The sequence below is a fragment of the Sarcophilus harrisii genome, chromosome 5 (assembly GCF_902635505.1).
Source record: "Sarcophilus harrisii chromosome 5, mSarHar1.11, whole genome shotgun sequence".
Taxonomy (NCBI): domain Eukaryota; kingdom Metazoa; phylum Chordata; class Mammalia; order Dasyuromorphia; family Dasyuridae; genus Sarcophilus; species Sarcophilus harrisii.
In genome coordinates, this window is record NC_045430.1 from 284,163,688 (window position 1) to 284,185,626 (window position 21,939).

General features: G+C 46.4%; 1 protein-coding gene across 4 annotated transcripts in view; it reads right to left on the minus strand.

The window, feature by feature from the left end:
• Positions 1-21,939, minus strand: part of PHF14 (PHD finger protein 14) — a 139,051-nt gene that overhangs the window by 57,078 nt on the left and 60,034 nt on the right. For all 4 annotated transcript variants that reach the window (XM_031940741.1, XM_031940738.1, XM_031940739.1 and 1 more), the window contains exons 15-16: positions 20,028-20,078; positions 19,791-19,912 (exon numbers count right to left, since the gene is read on the minus strand). In XM_031940741.1, the coding sequence (XP_031796601.1) occupies positions 19,791-19,912; positions 20,028-20,078 (173 nt within the window). The remainder of the gene's footprint in view (positions 1-19,790; positions 19,913-20,027; positions 20,079-21,939) is intronic.

The window sequence follows — 21,939 nt, forward strand, 5'->3', positions numbered from 1 at the left end:
TTTGCCAAGAACATCCCAAATGAGATCAAAAAGAATTACACATGACTGGGAAAACAACAGAAACTGAATAGCATTTATCTTAAACCAAGAGTCAACATTATATGTTAGGAGAATAAACTTCAGGTTTTTAATTTAAAAAAAAATTTTAATCAGTAAAAATCTACCTTCTCTCCCCTTCTAACGCCCTCTTTTCCGCTTCCCAACTGAGAAAGAAACAAAAACAAAATCTGTTTTAAAAAAATATACATAATTAAGTAAAATAAATTTCCCAACTGGCCATGTATACTATCCTAGTGCAGACCACCATCGTGCCGTACCTTTGTCATAACAAGAGCCTTCTATTGGGTCTCTCTGTCTCAGGCATTTGTCCACAAAGTGGCCTTTCCAAAACATACTCATAAACTACAAAGTCTATCCCGTAAGAAAAATTAGATTACAATAATGAACTTGTGATCCATCATTTTCTTCTATTTTTGTTAAAACCCCACTCCTGAAAAGGTGGATGCTCCTTAACTAGGTCAGGCTGGCTTCTGAAACTAGGCTTGACTGGTTCCCATTCCCTGGAACGGCTCGTGGGACCTTGTCCCGCCATTCCCAGTTCTACGTCTCAGCTAAAATTTTATCTGCTACAAAATAACTCCTGCTTCTTGTACCTTCCCTTTCCTGGTTCCTTCCAGCTGATCCGGACCTCACTTGTATGCACAGAGATGGGGCAATTAGAAACAGCGGGCCCCTCGAGGGACAGAGAGAAGGAGCTTCCTGAATTTGAACAGCCTGAGTCACAGGGAGGCCGGTCCCTCACTGTGCCCCTCGGTGGACTCTATTCCGAGATGATGACAAGAGAAGCGCTGCCTCTGAAGACATGGCTCACGCACCAGAGCCTGATAGTTCCTCATTCTTCAGGTTAGTGACTTGTCCGAGCTCACACCGCTACTCAGTGTCACCTGGACATTAAAAAGCATTCTATTTCACAAAAGGTTCATTTCTCTCTCCCTATAATACAGATTCAGTTTTTCTGGATAAATTATTCTTGGTTCCAAGCCTATGTTCTTTGATTTCTTACCATATATTCCAAGTTCTCCTCTCCTTTATGGTGCTGGCTGCTAAATCTCCTATGATCTTGACTGTGGTTTCTTGATATCTGAATTCTTTTTCTAGATTCTTTTCTTGAATTTCTTTTTCTCTTTTATGTTTATAGTATTTTTTCTGTGATTTGAAAATACTGAACTTAGGCTAATATTCCTAGGAGTATTCATTTTTGAGTTTCACTCAGAAAAGTAACTGATAAGGATTTCTTTCTACTTTTCCTTCTAAGAGATTTTGGCAGTTTTCTCTTATAACTTCTTGAAATAAGAGGTTGGCTAATTTTTTTTTAAGGGATGGGGGAATGACTTGCAAATACTACAATGATTCTTAAATTAGTTCTCCTTGATACATTTCTTAGGTTAATTGTTTTTGCTTTGTATTACTTGTATTTTCTTCTCTTTTTTATTTCAGTCTTTTCACTGTTTTTAAATATTTCTTGCTGCCTCATAAAGTCATTAAATTATATTTAGTCCATTCTAATTCTCAGAAATCTTATTGCTTGTTCAAGGCTTCATATCTATTGTGCTTGATTCACTTTCCAGTTTGTTGTACAATTCTACTTATTTTTTTCAATTTTTTCCCTCTTGTGCTTTCAGTTCATTTAAGAAAATTTTTTAACTTTTCAAAAGCACTTTTGTTTTTATTGCATTTATTCTCACTGAACTCTGTGCTCAACTCATCTTTTTCTTTCTTTTATCTCTGCTTGCAAATGTTTTTGAATCATTTTCTTCTTCTAGTTTTAAGGGTCCTTAATACTATACCAGTTGGTTTTTTTTTTTTTGTTTTTTTGGTTTTTTTTTTTTTTGGTAACAACGGGATTTTTTTTTGTTCATTAACTTTTTGCCAGTCCTCTTCCTAACTTTAAACTTTAAAGTTGGGCTTTTTTCAAGGGAACGTTCTGCTTTCTTGGGGTATTGAGTGTTTATCTTATTCCAAATTCTTGGGTTACAGTAAGGATAGGAATCTACAAGTTTTGAGTACTACCTAAGTGGTATGAAAGATTCTGAGGTCTGAAAGTCCCCAACTAGTCGACACACCATGGGTTTAGTCCATTTGGGGTTTGAGGGGAACTAGTGCTAGGGTTGGCCATTACCAACTGACTGTAAAGATATGGTTCTAGAGTGAAAGAACTGAAGCCTCCCCATTCTGTCCTGTTGTTTCTGCTGAGAAACAGTGCTAGATCAAAAGTAAAGTAACAACGCCCACTGGTATCACTACTACTTGATAAAGTATAATAAAAGCTAGATGTAGTAATAAGACATGAAAAATTCACTGAGAGAATTCACATAGGCCAACAAATAAACAAAAATTACTGCTTTTTGCAAATGATGGTTTACTTAGAGAACCCTTAGGAGTCAACTAAAAATTAACTGCAGAAAGATATAAAATACACATTAATCATCACTTAATAACAAAACCCAACTGTCAGAGATAACGAAATTCCATTGCAAACTAATTAACCACTACTTGAGAGCCTACTAATTGGGACACACATCAGAGCTCTTGTGAATACAAAAGCAAAACATTCTTCATAGAAACAAGATTTAAATAATAATGAAGGAAAATTCATTGCTCCTGTAAAAAAAATCAATAAAATTAAAATCACGATCTTACCCAAATTAATTTACTTACTCAGTGACATACCAAACTTCCAGAGAATTAAGTAGAGAATTAGAAAATTTGTTCTAGCAAAGGTCAAGAATTTCTAGGGAGATAAAGAAAAAAGGAGGGGGATGGGAGAGAGAAAGGAAGCTTCCAAGTACCAGAATGAGTCAAAGAATACTACAAAGAAGAAATCATAAGGACAATTTTGTACTGGTTACAAAACAAAGTCCATCAGGAGATTAGGTACATGGCATTCAAATAGCCATGGGGGGATAACAGGTTCAAAACCATCTCAAGTTGACTGGTGAAAGGAAAGGAAAATGGTACCGATATAGTCAAGTTGGTCAGTAAGGGTCACTCTCCATTTTCAGTTGATTCTATGTAAACTTAAGCTGGACCACAAAGGCACAATACTGGATTTCTGATCGAGTATGATACATGGATCACAGATGTGAACCTTGTATCACCAGGCAGACATAGATAAGTTCTACAGAATCAACAATGTCCAAGGGTGGCCAAGCTAAGGCTCAGGAATGGTTTGTGGCTTTCAGGATTGTGAGGCTCATTTAATCAAACAAAAGACTTTCAACTAACTCTTATTACTACCCAAAAAATATTGTTAGGTGTTTTAAACTATACACCCTATGCAGGGGTCCTCAAACTTTTTAAATAGGGGGCCAGTTCACTGTTTCTCAGACCGTTGGAGGACCAGACTATAGTAAAAACAAAAACTGTTTTGTGGCCTTTAAATAAAGAAACTTCAAAGCCCTGGGTGAGGGGGATAAACGTCCTCAGCTGCTGCATCTGGCCCGCAGGCCATGGTTTGAGGACCCCTCCTGGTGTCAACTCATCCTCCCATGGAAAATTTCTATCTTATTTCTTCCATTCCTTCAAGTAATAAACTTACTATATTAATGAGTTAAAGGAATATGAATATAAGAACAATATGTCTACTCTCTATTCTAAAGTCATCAATATTTTGTGATAAGGTCTTTTAGGAGAAAATAAGCAATTATTTTATGTATGAAGACAAAAGTGTCTATTCTCAAGGAATATATACCCTGCAAATATATGAATCCCTATAGGTGAGACTGATATCAAATCTCTCTCTAGAATCAACCCATAATCTAATCATTTAAATCTATAATCTATTGTCTAAATCCAACTTATGTTATTTGGGTATATAAACATACATAGGCAGACTCATACAAATACATACATATCTTTAGGTTTATATATCTATTCATTTGTTTTAAACTATAGTGTAAGAAGACTGCTAAAAATGATTCTGTTACCTTGAAATATTTCTGGCTTCTCATCTAAGTTACTCTCGAGTTGGGAAAAAAAAAAAGCATGCAGTTTTTGATTTTTAAATTTTTTTTTGTTTATTCATTTGTTTATTTGTTCATTTATGTTTAAGTTCAAAATTTCTTTTCTCCACCAGCCCCTCTCCCAATTCTTGAACAAATAAGCAACATATCAAATATACATGTGAAGTCATGCAAAACATTTCCATGTTAACTTTTCATCATGAGACTTTGAAGATAAGATTGTCTTGGATCACTGTATTGATCATTGTGGCTAAATCTTTCACAGCTGATCATTTTGACAGAACTGCTTTTACTGTAAACAGTATTTTCCTGATTCTGCTCATTTCAGTTTGCAATAAAGGTTTTGAGGAACTCATTCATCATTTCTTTTACTGTATTTCATTAAAAATCATATATTACAATTTGTTCTGCCATTCCCCAAGTGAGATATCCCCTAATCTCCTAATTCTTTGCCACCACAAAAACAAACAAAAAAAAAAACAGATATACATGTTTATGTATATCTGTTCTTCAGTTAAACGGTATAAAGTTAAAATTTAATAACCCTTTTGGTGTAGTTGCAAATTGCCCTCGAGAATGGTTGGACTATTTCACAATTGCTCAGTGAATTAGTGTGCCTATTTTTTACATCTCTAGCATTTATCATTTTCCTTTTCAGTCATTTTAGCCAATCTGATAGGTCTGAGGTGGTACCCAAGAATTCTTTTATTTATATTTTTGAATCAATAGTAACTTCATTTTTTTTTATGTGCCTGTGAATATTTTTTTATTTCTTCTGAAAACTGCAAGTGGGGAATGGCTTATTTTTTTTTTTAATTTGGCACAGTTCCTTATATATTTGAAAAATGAGAAATATATTTTGAGAAATTATAGAAACATGCTGTATTTTTTCCTACTTCCTTGCTTTCCTTTTAGTTTTCACTATACTAGTTCTGTTTGTGCAAAAACTTTTAAATCTCATGTAATCAAAATTATGTATTTTACTTTTCATGATCCTCTATTTCTAACTTAGTCATAAGTTCTTTCTTAGTTCCTGTCATGTACATTTTTCCTTACTCTTCGAAATTTACTTATATCACACTTCGTGTCTAAATTACTTATCCATTTCAGTCTTACCCTAGTATATGATGTTGACCTATGCCTATTTTCTGTTACACAGTTTTCTAGTTTCTCCAGCAATTTTTGTCAAATAGTGAGACATGCCCTAAAAGTCTGGATAGTTGGGGTTACTAAACATTAAGATCCCCATAGTCATTTCCTACCGAATATTATGTATTTAGTCTATTCCACAGATCCACTCCTCTATTTCTTAGACAGTACCAGATTGTTTTCATTATTATTGCCTTGAAATCTGGTACTTTCTTCACATTTTTTTTTCTTTAATTGATTCCTTTGACATTCTTGATCTTTTGTTCCTCCAGGTGAATTTTGTTTTTTTCTAGTTCTATGAAACCAATCTTTGATAATTTGATTTGCATAGCACTTAATAGACAAATTAATTTAGGAAAAATTTTTGTTTTTTATCATTTTGGCTTATTCTACCCCAAAACAATGAATTTTTATCCAATTGTTTAGATCTGTATTTATGTTAAAAGTGTTTTGTAAACTGAATTTCTAGATCTGTCTTGGCAGGCAGATTCCCAAGTATTTTATACTGTCTGCAATCATTTTAAAATAGAACTTCTCTTTCTATCTTGTCCTGCTGTGTTTTGCTGGCAATATATAGAAATGTTAAGGGTTTATGTGGATTTAATTTATATCTCCTAATTTGTTAATTATTTCAATTATTTTTTTAGTTGACTCTCAAAGGTTCTGTAAGTATAACATCATAGGACTTTTTTGGGGTGTGTGTGTGCAGCAATTGGGGTTAAATGCCTTGTCTAGGGTCCCACAACCAGGAAATGTTAAATGTCTGAGGACAAATTTGAACTGTGGTCCTCCTGACTTCAGGATTGATGCTCTATCCACTGCGCCACCTAGCTGCCCAATATACCATCATATCATCTGCAATAAATGATTAATTTGTTTCCTCATTTCTTATTCCTTTGATTTATTACTATATGTACTATTTCTTTTTTTTAAGTAATTATTCAACCTTTAAATATATTTTTTTTTGGAAAGGGGGAAATGGGGATAGACAGTTGGAGTTAAGTAACTTGCCCAGGGTCATACAGCTAGGAAGTGTTAAGTGTCTGAGGCTGGATTTGAACTTTGGTCCTCCTGGCTTGAGGGCTGGTGCTCTATCCACCTGTCATCTAGCTGCCCCTTTATAGGTAGTATTTAGTGGTGATAATGGACACTCCCACTTCATCATTTATCTTCCAGTTAATTCCCATTACAAATAATGCTTACTCTGTGTGTATGTGCATACATAAGATATATATATTGACATTTTAAGAAAAGATCAATTTATTTTTGTTTTCCAGCATTTTAATAGCTGTGGGTGTTGAAGTTTCTTGTCAAAAGCTTTTTCTTCAAATATTGCTATTGTCATTCGATTTTTGTTGTTTTTGTTATTATTATTCAATTATGCTTAAAGTTTTCCTAATGGTGCCCAACCCACTATTATATAAATTATACCATTTATTCATGGTATAAATCTCACCTCACAGTGTATGATCTTTGTAACCCACTGTTATAGTCTCCTTAGTATTTTATTCAAAATCAATATTTATTTATTAGAGAAATTAGAAAGTCATATTTGTATCAAATACAGAATTTGGTAGCCTCCTTCATGTATTTTTTTTCCCCAATTTTTACAATATTAGAATTAATCATTTTTAAAATATTGAATAGAAGTGACTTGCAAATTCATTGGGTCCTGGGGGTTTTTTCAGGGAGCTTATCTAGAGCTTGTCCAATTTCTTTTTTCTAAGGTATTTAAGTATTTTCTTTCCTCTTCAACTAATCTGGGCAATTTATACTTTTATAAATAAATACATATCCATTTCACTCCCTGTTGGTTTTATTGGCATAAATTGGGCAAAATAGCTCCTAATTATTTTAATTTCATCTTCATTAGTGGCGCATTCAACTCTTTTCATTTTTGATCCCGAGAACTTTTTAAAAAATCAAATTAGCCAATGATTTGTCTGTTTTATTGGCTTTTTCATGAAACCAGCTCCCACTGTTACTTATTATTTAAATGGATATTTTACTTTTAATTTTATTCATTTCCCTTTGATTTTCAGGATTTTTGTTTTAGTGCTTATCTGGGGATTTTTAATTTGTTCTTTTTTTCAACAGTTTTTGTTGAATGCTCAGGTCACTAATTTGCCTTTTCTCCTTTTTACTGATGCATGAATTCCTCTACAATCCATGGCCACTGCTACCTCCTTCAATGATATTGTTGACTATTTCTATTTTCTGTTCTTTGACTTATTCTTTAGGATTGGATTACTTAGTTTCCAATTAATTTTTAATCTATGCATGCATGGCCCCTTATTAAATATAATTTTAACTGCACTATAATCCCTAAAAGAGGGAATTTAATGTTTCTGCTACTCTGCATTTGGTTGTGAGGTTTTTATGCCCTAATATGCGATCAATTTTTGTACATTTATAGCTGAGAAAAAGATCCACTCCTTTCTATTCCCATTCAATTTTCTGCAGAGCCCTATCATAGCTAACTTTTCTAAAATCCTATTCACCTCTTTAACTTCTTTCACATTTACTTTATGGTTAAATTTATCTAGGTCTGAGAGAGAAAAGCCGAGGTCCCCCCCACTACAAGAGCTTTGCTATCTATTTTTTCCCTGTAACTCATTTAAATTTTCCTTTACAAATGTGGGTACCATTTGGTGTATATGTTTAGTATTGATTTTACTTCACTGTCTACACTGCCTTTTGCACAAATGTTAATTTCCCTGAGAATTTTTTTTAATGAGATCTATCTTTGCTCTTCCTTTGTCTGAGATCATGACTGCTCTTCTTGCTTTCTTAACCTCAGCTAAAGCATGATAGTTTAAAAAAAAAGATGGGGAGGGGGAGCTAGAATCTAAGTTTTCTTATTTCAAGGGTGTTTCTTGTAAACAAAATGCTGTTAGATTCTGGTTTCCAATCCATTCTTCTGTCAGCTTGTTTTAAGCACAAGTTCAGTCCTTTAGTTTGCTTTTTGAACAAAACAGATTTATAAATGTTCCTGAAATATCTTTGCACTCTAAGATTCTGTGATCCCTATAACTCTGGAAATACCAGTGGTTTTTTTCCTGAAATAAACAGTGTATGACATCTTCAATCTAATAAAATGAATAAAAAGTCCAAGTATTTTCTTTTCTAAAAATGAACAGCACTTTACAGATATTTTCATAAATTCTGCTTCTAAAAGGATGCACAAACCCCATTTTCTGAAATATTTCTGTCCAAAAAATAAAATTCTTATTTTTTTCAAACGTATTCTTACCCTTCCCCCCCAAATCAACTGTTCTTTTAATAATAATAATAATAATAATAATAAAAAATCTGGCCAAGTCAAATACTACCTTCCTCCTATCTGATATAACAAGTTCTTCAAATCTGCAAAGATGGAAAAAAGGTTCATTTTTTCAAATCTTCAGGGCCAAGCTTCAACATTACAAATAGCATTCAGTTTCGCTAAACCTCATTTCTAGGCACGCAGATCGGCTCAGTTCTACATTAATGTGCGGGAAACAATCTTTTAGGGCTTGGAGGCTACTTGCACTTTGCCCTCCCATCCCCATCATTTCTAGTAATAGGCATCTGAAGTGACAAGAATTGGAGCCCTTTAGCTGGTACGTCCACGGGTGACAGTTATGTGGTTATAAATCAGGAATAATACTCTCCTGATTTATTATGCTTGTCAATTATATAAAGCAGAAAATAATTTTAAAGTATAATCAATTACTCTAAAAGGAACACTGTATGTTTTGGAGACAGATTTTATGTTTCTGAAACACATAACGAGGGAAAAAAATCCCAGTCCATTTCTTGAAGATATGACCGATTCTAAAAACAGACGTGAGCATCATGTCATTCAGATGCTAAGGCAGGGTTTTTAAATGCCAAATTAAAGACTTTCTATTTTAATTTGAGGGCATAGGGAAGATTCACAAAATACGGGGACATGAGAAAGATTATTTAAGAACCTGTAGGGAGGGCAAACCCGAGAGAGAAGCCTACAAGCAATGAGACTGATTAGAAGTCGACCACTCAGGCCTGAAGAGGGGATGGAGTAAGATACCGTGAAGCAAAAAGCAAAGAGATGGTAGGCCCGGCAAAGGGATAAGACAAAGTCACCGCCCAGAAAAGTGAGGGGGACACATGCGATTGGAACGGAAGCTTTTTTCACTTCTCTGAGCTCCCAGTTGAAGGAAGAGCAGAGTGGATCACATTTGGGAAGCACCAATTGTCTCGTCCTTCCATTTCATACAGTTGCCAACATGGTCCATCCCAATCCCGATGGTGACTCACCCCAAGAGCAATGGAGGAATATCGGACAGGTGAGGCTTTAGGGCCTCCAGCAATAAGAAAAAGGAGTGTGAAAAAACCGCCCCAAAGAGACACCACCAAGATAGGAGGAAGCCTGTAAGAAGCACCGATGGAAGCCCTCAGTAATCTGGGCAGACACCAGCCCCTCTGGGCGCAACCTGCACCAACACTATGGGGGTCTCTCGTCCTCTGTTCCCCCTCCTATTTCTTCCTGGGCCGTACCCTGAGGTACTCAGAGAAGAGATGTATACATTTCTCAGTGTCTTACACAGAACAGGTGATCCATGTGCATTTGACAAATGGATGGTCTAAGATATTAAAGTTACCCTGGGCATAAGATGAGTAATTTTAACTTTCTCTCTTTGTTCAACTCGATACCATTTGAGAGACCAATCATTTAAGTTTAGTTAGTTTGTTCCATTTAAACTCTGCACCCATTTAAAAATAATGTGAAATCTTTTTTACAAAAACATTTCACATTCAGGGGCAAGACCATGAGGTCCCCATTGTTGGGAACTTTCAGCAAGAGAATCCCCTCCACCAACGCCTACGAGTACCTGTCGTGAGCACTCGGAGGCGACTGGCTTGCCAGGTGGCAGACGTCAGAGGCAAGCCTGGAACCCTGAAGCAGAAGCGCACCAGAAGACAATGGAGGGTAGTCTAAGGCCAGAGCACCTCCTTGCCACAGGGGGTGAAGCTGCCCAGCTCCTTCCATGAGCTTCTCCCGGCCCTCTCTCACCGGGCCCTTCCTGACAAGCAGACTCCGGGTCCTCCTCCCCCTGCGACGAGGGAGGTACACCTTGGACAGCAAAGCGTGGGGACTGTGGCCCAGACAGACTGGGCCCCGAGAGCAGAAACAGCAGTCACCCTCCAGGAAACCAAGGGCAAGCGACCCTGGCAGAGGGCAACTAGTGAGCTAGAAGATCCTGGCTGCTTCCTAATGGGACAATCCCTTTTCTTCTGGAAACATGTCCCCTGCAACACTCCAGCTCACAGTGATTGTAAATGGCAAGAGTGACTCCTGGTAGCATCCCTGAGAGTTACTGAATGTCACCTTCTGGAAAAGATCTATGACACTATTTAAATACCTGACCAAAAACACTCAGAGATTCGGTAATTGGGAGGTTATATGTTTCTGGGACATAGCTCTCATTTTCACAGACACTAAAAAGAGAAGATCAACTTAATGGTGCAAAACTTTTGAATTGATGAAGAAATTGACATTTGTTTTATGAAGATACTCTAGTACAAAATGGCCTTATTTGCAAAGCTCACTGAATTTTCAATGATTGAAACCATTTGCCTTGAGTCATGCATTGTTCCTTCCATTTAAATGCCAGCGAAATTGGGTTCACCGACAACCAACAGGCTAGCCGACAAGGAGGGGTGGCCGTCCCCCGGGGTTTCTCAAAAAGCACGGGGAGCCAATTCCCTTCATTCTGGAAGCATCGCTCGCTCAAGTGAAAACACTCAACCGTGAAACTTTCTTACTCCTGGCTCTCTGCGGATCTAAGAGGCCTAGAGATGACGACCAGAACAGAGAGGTCACCTGGGACAAGTGGCGAAAACAGCACACAAACAGAGGCCGGCCTGGATGGAATTCAAGGAGTGGACCGAGGTTCGCCCGTAAGATTAATCAAGAGACCAAGTCACCGACCAAGGTGTGGACTGTGGCATTAATCTGGGGAAACAACTGACCTAAGCGTCCAAAAACGATCCCACCGAACGTTAGCTCCCCCTAGGAGGGGCAGGTAAACGGCATGTTTAGTGCCCTGTTCTAATTACTACTTAAATGAAGAGAAATTAGAGACCACTCAACTGCAGAAGAGAGAGGCTACTTTGGCTTAATTTATTTAAGCAGCTACCTGGTACAGGGAAAATGTCAGCCTAGGACAGAGAAATCTAAGTCAGAACATGAGATTGTCCAAAACAATATTCCTTACTATCGCACTGTGCAATAAATGATGGAAATGAGCACGGAGCCCCAAGGATACAACATTTCCTACTTTGATTACTCTAAAGGTCATTGCAATCTGACTACTCTGAAAATGAAATCATGGGTCTAGAGTTTTCAGAAGAAAAAAGAGATGTTTTTGGAAGATAGGTATTATTGGAGCTCAGATGCTTGTACTTTGTGCGCACGGGTGGCACTCTGAGGAGGGGGCCCACAGAGCAGCAGGAGGAGGCCCATTTTACAGATTCTAAGGCTGAAAGAGGGAACTCCACAGACTGCCCAGTTGAATGACTGCTCCCAAAGCTGCTGGATGGTGAGTGAGAAGTCCATCTCGGTGCCAATCAGCATGGCCCAATCCAGACCAGGGGCCCCTGCCCATCCCCACCCAGTGCCAGTCTCCACAGCTTCAGTGGGCAGCTCGTCCCTTGGGGCCCACGTCAAGGCCGCAGCAAAAGCGAAGACAGATTTCCCAACGGAGGCCAAAACACCAACTACTGTCCTCGCTTCTGAGCCACAGGCACAGCCCAGACAAAGAGTGCCATTAATGGCAACAGGGGCACAAGAAGGCCAGAGATCTGCCTGGAGCTGCAGAAGAAATTTGGAGGCAGGTAGCAGACCTCTGATGGACGCTGAGGGAACAAGACCTCTCTGGGGAAGCCTGTCAATGGCGCACAGGGAAGGGGGGCACCTGAGATAAAGAAGAACACGCGGTGTTTCTGACATGGCTATATCGGCTGTGCCGCAGGAGGGCCTCCTCCCAAGCGCTTTTTCTTCCAGACAAGTCCAGAGCAGGCCGGGGGCCCTGAGGCGGCAACGAGGATGGTGCTGGCTCAGTCACCAGGAGCTCTGGACAACAGGAGGCGGGATGGCCACTGCCAGTGGAGAGCGGAGGACATGTGGTCAGGCCCTTTCTACCACCATGATACCACTCAGGATGAGTCCATTTCTTCTGCAGACCCTTGGGGAAATCTTGACCACCTCGGACGGAGCCGCCAACTATTGGACTGGCTGCTGATGGCCCCCGACAGGTGGGATGGGAACAGGCAGGACATCCTCCAGCCCACTTCTCCTAGCAGGAAGCTTCTCCCCCTGCGGGGGTTCTGTCCTCTCCAGGTAAAATGTACCTCGAAGACCCCTGTAGGAGTCCTGGGTACTGATCCCTGGGCTGGGGGTTGAGGGTCAAATCCAGCCTCAGACTCCTCTGAGTCATGTGACCTGAGCAATGGTAGGGATCCAGCAGCTGCTTCCCCGGACTCTGGGCCCCCCACCATCAGGCTTGCCAAGCACCCCCCATCATGACCAGGATTGCTCTCAGAGGCACACCCAGGGTCATCAGCCACACTGCCAAGGGCCCGTATCATCCCAGCCCCTGCCTGGCCAGGGCAACACAGGTCACCCTCTGGTCACACCCCAGCTCCTCACACAGGACATCTGGGACAGTGCCATCAGTCCCAGGCCTTGAAAAGGCCCTCAGAAGCCCTTTAGTTCAACCCATTCTACAGAGAGAGAAACAAAGCCCCAGAGAGAGAAACAAAGGCTTGCCTGGAGCTGACTGAGGAGCCAAACATTTTCCTGGACCCGAGGTCCCCCCTTTGCACCCCAAGTGAAGTCCCCCAATCTGCTTAAACTATCCCACAAAGCCTTAAAATGAACAGAATGAAAAAGACCGAGCCTCAAACATCACCAAAAGGCGAACTTTGTCCCTAGTGATGAGAACCGTGGGCCACTCAAAGCCCACCACCAAACATGTTGATCCATGCTCGCGGCTGAGGCGCCCCGCTCCCCTTTCTGGTGACCTTACTTTTGCACAGGCCTGGCCGGCCCCCGACACTGTGGTGTCCTTTCCTTCTGAGAATTACTATGTGCGCCATGTCAGCTGGTAGGGTGGGCCCAGGAGGCAGGAGGGGGCGTGTCCTACAGGTACTGGATCTTAGGCCGCAGCACTGACTCCAGGTGTCTCCCTTCTGCAGATCCTCCGGCGCAGGGCTCAGTGGACTGGGCTCAGTGGACTGGGCTCAGGGTAATCCCAGAGGAGAGAAAAGAGAAATGGCCAGATTCAAGTCCATAGGCAAGAAGGATGTGGAGAGATAGAAAGAGAGGCAGAGACATATACTTGCTCCTGCTTCCTGCTGAGAACGCCAATAAAGAAAGGCTGTTTGGCCCTTGACCCCGGCTCGTCCCCATGTCTATCTGGGGAATATTGATATTTATGGCCCTGGTAATCAGTAGCCCCAGAGTGGGAGGTTACACGCCGGCTTCCCCCAGAGAGGCCCCTAAGCTGGCCCCTGGGGACATTGCTCAGTGCACAGGTCATTAGCAGAGGGGGAAGAGGGTGTGTGATCTTTCCTTACCTCCCACTTTCTACACAGTTTATGTGCAGTAAAAGTTGCCATCTTTGTCACGGGAGCGAGAGTCCGGCACAATTGGCCCTATCCAAGCATCCGTCTGCTCGAGGCTGTCCATATTCCAGATTTCTGGACTTGTAGAAACAGCCTCTAGAATTCCCCAAGATTTTTGGACTGAAAAGGAACCTTTCTTTTTTGTGGATGGAAAACTCAACGTGGTCTGATCCAGCCCTCCAGGACCCTAATTCTTATGGGCAGGAGTCCTGCCTTCCAGGTCATCTGCCGTACTCCCCAGGCCAGAAGCAGCGGCACTAGGAACCGGCTCTTCCACCTCGAACTCAGCTCTCTTTGGTCAGGATGACAAAGATGATCAGCTCTTCCAAAACAGATCGGTTTTTCTCATTGGCTGTGGTCAGGTCCTGAGAAGGGGTCCAGCTGGATGGGACCTCCCACTAATGGCCAGTCCCCTGCTGGAAAGGGAATCCATTGCCTGCCAAGGCCCACACTGGGGCGGCTCCCGATATGAGGCAGGCTTCCTGCCCACGCCTCCTGGCTTCTCAGAGTCTCCTTCCACCTGCCATGGCTCCTCTCCTCCCCAGCTCTCCTCCCGACCCTCCTCAGGGTCCAAAGCTGCTGCGATGCCCCAGATGTGCAGCCCCTTATTCTGGGAACTGGAGCACTCATGCAGACCAGGATTCCTGGCGATTCTGACACGTGGCCAGAGCCTCTCATGGGGCACATGACTGGTCTATACCGATTCTCTATCATTATCTTGCCTGCCACAGTGAACGAAGCTCCACTAAGCAGGTAAGCCGTGAGGGCCACGAGACCAAGGGAGAGGGGGCTCTGCCAAATGGACGCCCAACTTCTGGAATAACAAGGAAGGGGCCAAGAGCTGCTTAATTCTGAGCTAATTGTAATCTTCAAACTGAAGGAAAAACTATTCAGCTGCAAACACTGTCCCCAAAACCATCTGACTCACTAGCTAGTCATGCCCTGTGGCCCTTGTGGACCCCTCACGGCCTCCAAGGACACCTTAGGGAGAGCTGGCCTCCAGCCCCCTTTCCCCGGAGAGCCACCCAGCCCAAGAAGTGGCCTCTGAGAAGGCTACCCACAGGGAACGATGCTCACCAAAGCCGTTGGTCCCTCCCACAGACACCATTACTAACAAGTTCATGGCTGCTACCACACTAAGGTTTTCTTCAGAGCTGTGTGAGCGCGGTATACGATATACCATGTGACCCCGCCTATGGTACCTACAAAGAGCCGGGGGAGCCAAGATTTGCACTCGGCCCTGTTAACTGCATGTCCAAGACTTGGTCCAGCTCCCCACTCGGCCTCCAGCACAGCAGCCAAGACTGAAAGGGGGATCTGGGCAGAAAAGACTTTTCCAGGGGCAGCTAGGGGGCACAGTGGGTAGAGCATCAGCCCTGAAGTCAGGGGGACCAGAGTTCAAATCTGGCCCCAGACAAGGTACCAGGGACAAGGACCTAGAGACGCCTGAGAACTGGGAGAGGGCAGCTCCCCCTCAAGCTCTGCCCTAAGAGCTTCCTGGTGACATCGCCCGAAAGAGCCCGGCAGACCCTGCCAGTTAGGAGGAAGTCCGCAGGACAGACTGGGGACAAGGCAGGGCCCGGGGCCGTTCTCATCCTGCCATGAAGGCAAAGGAGGAAAACTGAGGGAAGAGCGTGGCGGGCTGCCAGGGACCGCACTTTGGGCACACGGATCCACCGGGCAACAACGAATGCCCACAACCAAGCTCCGAAGGGTGCCAGTGTCACCCCAAGCTAGTCCAGACGGCTTAAAACTGAAAAGGGCAGGAGGAAACAAATGAGCTGAACCTCCCAGGGAGCCACTGCCCTGCCCGAAGAACAGCCCAGATCCCGGGGACGGCTTGCCCCCGCCGTAAGGAGGCTCAAACAGGAAAGGAAATTCTCTCCTCAACCCGACGCTCCCTCAGAGAGGAACGGATTTCCAGAGTGAGAATGAGGGGGCTCCCTTGGAGAGGAGGCGACAGAAAGCTGAACTGAGTGCGGCGAAAGGGATCGTGCCAGAAAAACCTGCCCAAGAGCAACGGGGAGAGGGCAAGACTGCGCTGAAGAAACAAGGATTCCCTCAGGAAAGAAGTGGCCGGACAGTCCATGCAGAAGGCCCGCCCCAGAGGATGGACAAGCTGGGCCCGGCGGGAAGGGAGTACTTGGGGGAGGAGGGGAACCAGAGACAAGACTGGTCAGGGAGCCCCGATGGGTGATTTACTGAGTGCTGGAGATGGAAAGAGGAAAGTCTCAGCCCTCGAGGAGTCACAATGGGCCAGAGAAAGAAACAATGTGGAAGCAGGGAGGCAGAGGCAGGTGAGCTATGGCTAAAGGAAGCTGACCTCAGAGGGAGAAGGGGAGAATCAGACAGACTTGGAGGCAGTGCCTCCCGGGGAAGTCTACAGGGGAAGTGGGAGCACAGCTGCAGGGGGGGTGGTGGGGGGGAGAGGGCGACAGCTTCCCCACCTAGGGCTGACCCCTTCCCTTGCCTTCTGCCCATTTCAGCTGTAGCATCTGGATAATGATTTGGCTGGGGAGGGCACCATGATGCCAAAAGGCTGCAGAGGCCTGGCTGGCAGAACGAGGCCGAGGCTGACTAGGAATGGGTCTCGGGGGGAGAGAGACCCCCTGGCTACCGGGAGACAAACGCCCATAAGAAATGCGAGAAACGGGCTCCATTTTCTGTCTCAGATCGAAGAGTGGAGGATGTCCACGGGTAACAAGTGCACACCTGCTGGCCCTAGGACACCCTGACGACCTCTGACTGACAGACTCTGGCCCTCTCCCCGCTAGCTGCTGGCTGGACCTCTGTCTGGGGCTGCCTAGGGCCAGCATGTGACCATCTGTCACCAGACAAAGCTTTTTATTCTACTTTGCCTCTAATTCTATATGTGAGAAGCAGCCAGGTGCCCCCAGGGCAGAGTTCTGGGCCCAGGGACGAGAGGCTCCTGGGACCCTTAGTCACTGCTGCCGCCTTCTCTCCCCACAACTCTCCCAAATGCCAGGGATCCAATGAAAACAGTGTAGAGAAAGTGCTCTGAAAACCTCCCGGGCCAAGAAGGGCCGGCCCCTTCTGCTCCCACAGCCACTGGCTGCTTCCCCGGGGCCCACAAAGGGCAGAGGGCCTCCTGGCGAGGAACGTTCTCTCCTTGCATCCCTCTGGCGCGTCACAGGTAGTGCTGGGACCCAGGCCAGTGACTCCGAGCTGGCGCCGACAGGGAACGAGCAGCACTGAGACAGCCCGAGGGTGGGGGATGCCGGGAGAGGCAGTGAGAAGGGAGCTGGTCAGAACATCCGCAACAGCTTCGCTGGGCTGGAGAGCACATGCAGGGAACAGGGTGGAGGCAAGCCGGGAAAGGCCATGGAAGGCAGGTCTTCAGATGTGGCTTTGGGAGCGGGGTGGGGGAAAGCATCAGGACCATGCTGCAGGCAGGAGGGGCCCAGCCAATGGTGGCTCACCCATCCTCTCTCTCCGATCCTCGGGAGTCGTCCCCAGCTGTCCCTGCAGAGGCACCGTGGGTACCCGCTGCTCCCCTCCCAGAGGTCTCTGAGGCACTCACTGCCCCTGTGGACGTATCCATTAAACTTTCAGTGAGGCAGAGATGCTTCAAGGGGGAGCCTGACCTGCTGTGCCTCTACTGCTGCACAAGTGTTCATTGAGTGCCGGCTCTGCCAGGCACTGGACACCAGGGGCTGGGAAGGAAGCGGCCCTGAACCCTGGGGCTTGTGTTCCCTTAAGGAGAGAGTGCACACAGGAAGCGAGCAGAGGGGAGCCAGGGAGCCATCAAAAGCCGGCAGTGGAACTGGCCCAAGGAAGTCACATGACAAACGCCAAAGCCAGTCAGGTCTGCCCCCCAGTTTTCCTTTTTCAAAGGCTGTTAATGGCCAGAAGGCAGACCCTCGCTCACTCAAATCCCTCTTGGGGGTCTATTTGCCAAGCACTGAAATCCAGCCTTGCAGCAGGGGGAACTCCATTGTAAACAATGCAAACTGTTTTAAGAGGTTAAAAAGGGGCCTGGAGATCCCCAACATTTAAGCTACAGCCAAAGAAGGAACAAGCTTTCTCCCTCCTCGGGCTGCCTTGCTCTCCCCCTCCCTTTTCCCCTTCCTCCCCTCTCTCTTTCTTCTCTCCCCTTCCTCCTCTTTCCCCCTTTCTCCTTTTCCTTCCTCCCTTCCTGTCCCCCCTTTCCCCTTCTTTCCTTCTCTTCCTCCTTTTTCTCCCCCCCTTACTTTTTCTCTCCTTCCCTTTTCTCCTTCTCCTTCCTCCCTTCCTATTCCCCCCTTTCCCCTCCTTTCCCTCTCTCTTTCCCTTTTCTCCTTTCCTTCCCCTCCCTCCCTCTCCCCTTCTTTTCCTCCTCCCTGCTCTCTCCTTCTGTCTCCCCTTCCTATCCTCAGTCTCACCCTTCCTGTCCCTCTCTTTTCCCTTCTTTTGTCTCCCTCCTTCCCCTCCCCCCATCTCCTCCCTCCCTACAAGGCTAAAGCCGTTCTCTTCAGCGCTGTTCTAGACTATTTAAAGACGTTTAAGTCCAAATCCAGAGCAACGGATGCAGCACCTTCCTAGCTCTGAGAAAACACGACAAGGGGACTCCTCCTGCACTTCCACAGCAGCACGTTCTGCTTCCCCTTCGGCTTCCCATGAACAAAAGAGAGAACAAAAGCCCTCCCAGAATCCCCCAAAGGGCTGCACTTACAGGACTCTGCCTGGTCCCTGGACAGCGAGGGATACCAGATAGGGAAGAACGGTCCAGATCGCCTTCATGGTGCAAGCACCCAGTCAGGGCTCCCTCACCAGAGACCGACAGGGGGCAGCCACCCAAAAGTGAAGCAAGTGGCCATTTCCTCGGGACTCCGACGGGGACGTCATAAAAGCTCTGACACAACGGCCGAGCCTGGGATGGCCCCGGATGCCCACTTTGCACTGCCCCCGTGACTTCACTGTCCAAGCCCCGCACAGCAGCCCCTGCCACCCGAGGGCAATAGTGGCTCAGGGCCCCACGTCGGCTCTGGGCCAAAGGCAGGGCCAGAAGCCAGAGGACAAGCTGCCCATCAATGCTTCCATTCCTGGAGGCCCATGTGCCAATGGGCCTCCTCCTGGCCCACAGAGCAGCCACTGGGACTCCAAGTCTGGTTCTGCCCTAGTTCTATGGGGAGCTTCTGCTCAGGAAGCACAGGTTCCCATCCCAGGGCACCCTCGGGCCGCCATTGCTCTCCCAGCCCCCGCTCGCTTTCCTTCTCAGGGACAAGGCCCCGTGGACTCCTGCACATGGCAGTGGAGGCCTTGCCGAGCCTCCCTAAGACCGCGACTACTCTGCTCTGGCGATGGCCAGCAAGGCTCCCGAGAGAGTCTCTGAGCTACCCACATGGACGGGAGCCGCTGGGCAGGCGCGGGGAGCACTGAGACCTGACTTCTGGTCCCTGGTCTCAGGACCTTTCCTGACAACAACACTGTAAGATGGCTGGGCAGGAAGTGCAAGGATTCACCCCATTTTGGAGACTCCCGGCAGGGGGCAGGACGGAGGGAGCAAGCCTTGACTTAGTGCTAGAGCGTGGCTAAAGCACTTCACAGAGACAGACCCGTCTGGGCCCCACACGTGCTTTGTGAAGTTGTCCTTGTCCTCACTTTACAGGTGAGGAAACTGAGAGTCACGCCAGACAGCGAGGCGTGAGAAGGGCTGGAAGGCCAGGCTTCCCGACCCCGCATCCAGCCAGTGCCCTCCCACGGTGCCAAACTGCCAGAGTGGCAACGGGCAGACCCGCCACGGGGGGAGAAGGAAGGGGCCCGCTCGCTCAGAGCCCCCTGGACTGGCAGGTCCCTGACAGAAAGGGGAAGAGGGAAAGAACTGAGAACAAAAACAAAGGTCCTTCCAAGGCCACTTTTTCAGCTTTCTTTGTTTCAGAAGAAAGAAGCATTAACACATGTCTGTGGTGTGTGTGAGCAGGGCCGGGGAGCGCCCCCCTCCCGAGCACTGCCCGGGGCCAGGCCTACCTCACGAGGTTCTCGTTGTCGCCTGTGCCCTTGCAGGTGGAGCACTCGGTCCGCAGGTCCTCGGCCTTGGGCTTCTTCTGGAGGACAGACTGCCGCTGCCGCCGCTCCCGAGGAACTCTTTCCTGCCACAGCCAGGGAAGAAGGAGAAAGGGAAGGACGCCTTTAGCCGGAGGCCACCAGACGGCTTTCCACAAATGTGTCAGGTGGTAGGAAAAGGGAAAAGGCGGGCTCCCTAACCTCAGGCTTTTCTTCTTCAGGGACGAAGCTTCTCTTGCGGCCTCTGGCTCTCTGGAAGGAAAAGCAGGCACGTCAGCACACTGGCACCTCTCCCAGGTTCCCCCGAGTGCCCAGGGGACGTCCCTTCCATGGCCCCCATGGGAGAGACGCTCCCCGCCCCCCACTCCCTCAACCACACTCTGTTGGCAAAGGTCAGTTTTAAAACTGGACAAGTACAGGACCCCCTGAAAGACTTTGCCGTGCCCTTGGGCACAAGGTGACCATGATTTCAGCCAAGCAGCTGGACAAGTGTGGGACCCCTCTCCCCCACTCCCCCCCCCATGAGACTTCCCGTGCCCTTAGGCACAAGATGACTGTGATTTCAGCCAAGCAGCCATCAGGAGCCTCCTCTGAGCCTGGCACCGTGTGTAGAAGCCAATGCCACTGGCCCGGCCCAACTGCAGTCTGCACAACTCCATGGTGGGGCTCCGGGTTCTCTGTAAAAGGAGGTCTGGATTTCTCCTGGGCTGTCAAAGTAAGTAGATTACGAGGCAGCCAGGAGAGACAACTGAGGGTCAGGGGACCTAAGCTCAGCCTCAGCCCATTCCTACCACTTCACCCCAACTGCCTCCAAAGAACCAACCAAAGGAAAACAAAGCAGGTGGCCTGCCAAAGCAAAGTGGTTTTCTAGAAAACAGGCCTCTGGGTGGTGACCAGCACCACTGGTTGCCCTGGCTGACCCTTGGGTCACCAAAAGCCCCGCAGGCCCCTGCTCCAGACCTTGCACAGGGCATCTACACAGCAAAAGACAAACTACAGACCTCCCCCCACCCCCCCCCCCGCCACCATTTCACAGAGATGGCAACAGTTTCACAAACTAGGGAACCCAATGGAACATCAATTACAAGATCAACGGAAAAGTCTGACTGAGGGCCGGCCACATGAAAGCTGATGGACACAAGTGAAAAGTCTGGTCTGATCACAGTGAGCACAGACCTCGGTGACCTTCCTCTTTCCTAATTAACTCTCTCTCCCACCTTCTCGCCCCTCCTTCGACCTCCCACCCTGGGGGCTGTTCCGAGAATACCCACGCCGCCCCCTTGGCAGCGCCCTCCCATGCTGAGGTGGCTGGCCCTTCTCTTGCTCCATAAGTGATGTCCTTCCTTCTGTCCCATCCCTCAGCAGACTGCGCCATCATCCCCCCTCCCCGGCCGCCGGCTGCTCCCTCACCCGTCCCCAATCTGGGGCTTCCCCGTCCTCAAGGTTAACGAGGGAAATGAAGGCCAAGCCCGAAGACCAGAGGCGAGCTCTGGAAGCTCCAGTCTCACATGGGCCAAAGGGGCCACAGGCTCGAGAGATAGGCTAGCTGCTCATTGGCAGAGGGGCCCAGCGCCGCTCCTTCCACCACAGACACTAGCCCCACAGAAAATGGCAGCCATGTCTTTTGGGGAGTCATGCAAGGATTGAAGGCAAACCACAAAATGAAGCTCTCAAACATTTCGGAAGAAAAATGGAATCCACTTAAATAGAGTGTGAATAAAATGCCATCTGTTTCTTTCTGGTGGCTACTCAAAGGCAGCAGATGGAGTGGTTAGCACCCAACTAACAACCATTCCAGGCCTGCCAACTGGCTCTGGGGTTTTTGTTTTCCAATTTAATTCATGCTAACAGTGTCAAGGAAAATACTGAAATGAAAGGAAATAAAACCAATTTCCACCAAAAGCTACCGACTGAGAATTCAGATGGGAGGACGGAGCCAAACACCTGTACAAATCCAGCGGCCCCACTCTGCCCTGAAACACGGATACGGGCCGTGGCATCTCGGACAGAGAAACTCACGTGGAAACTTTCCCACAGGGGCAGGAGAAGATCGGGGGTTGGGGGTGGGTCTCTAGCTCTTTAAGAAGCACTTTGGTTTTGTTTGTTTTGTTTT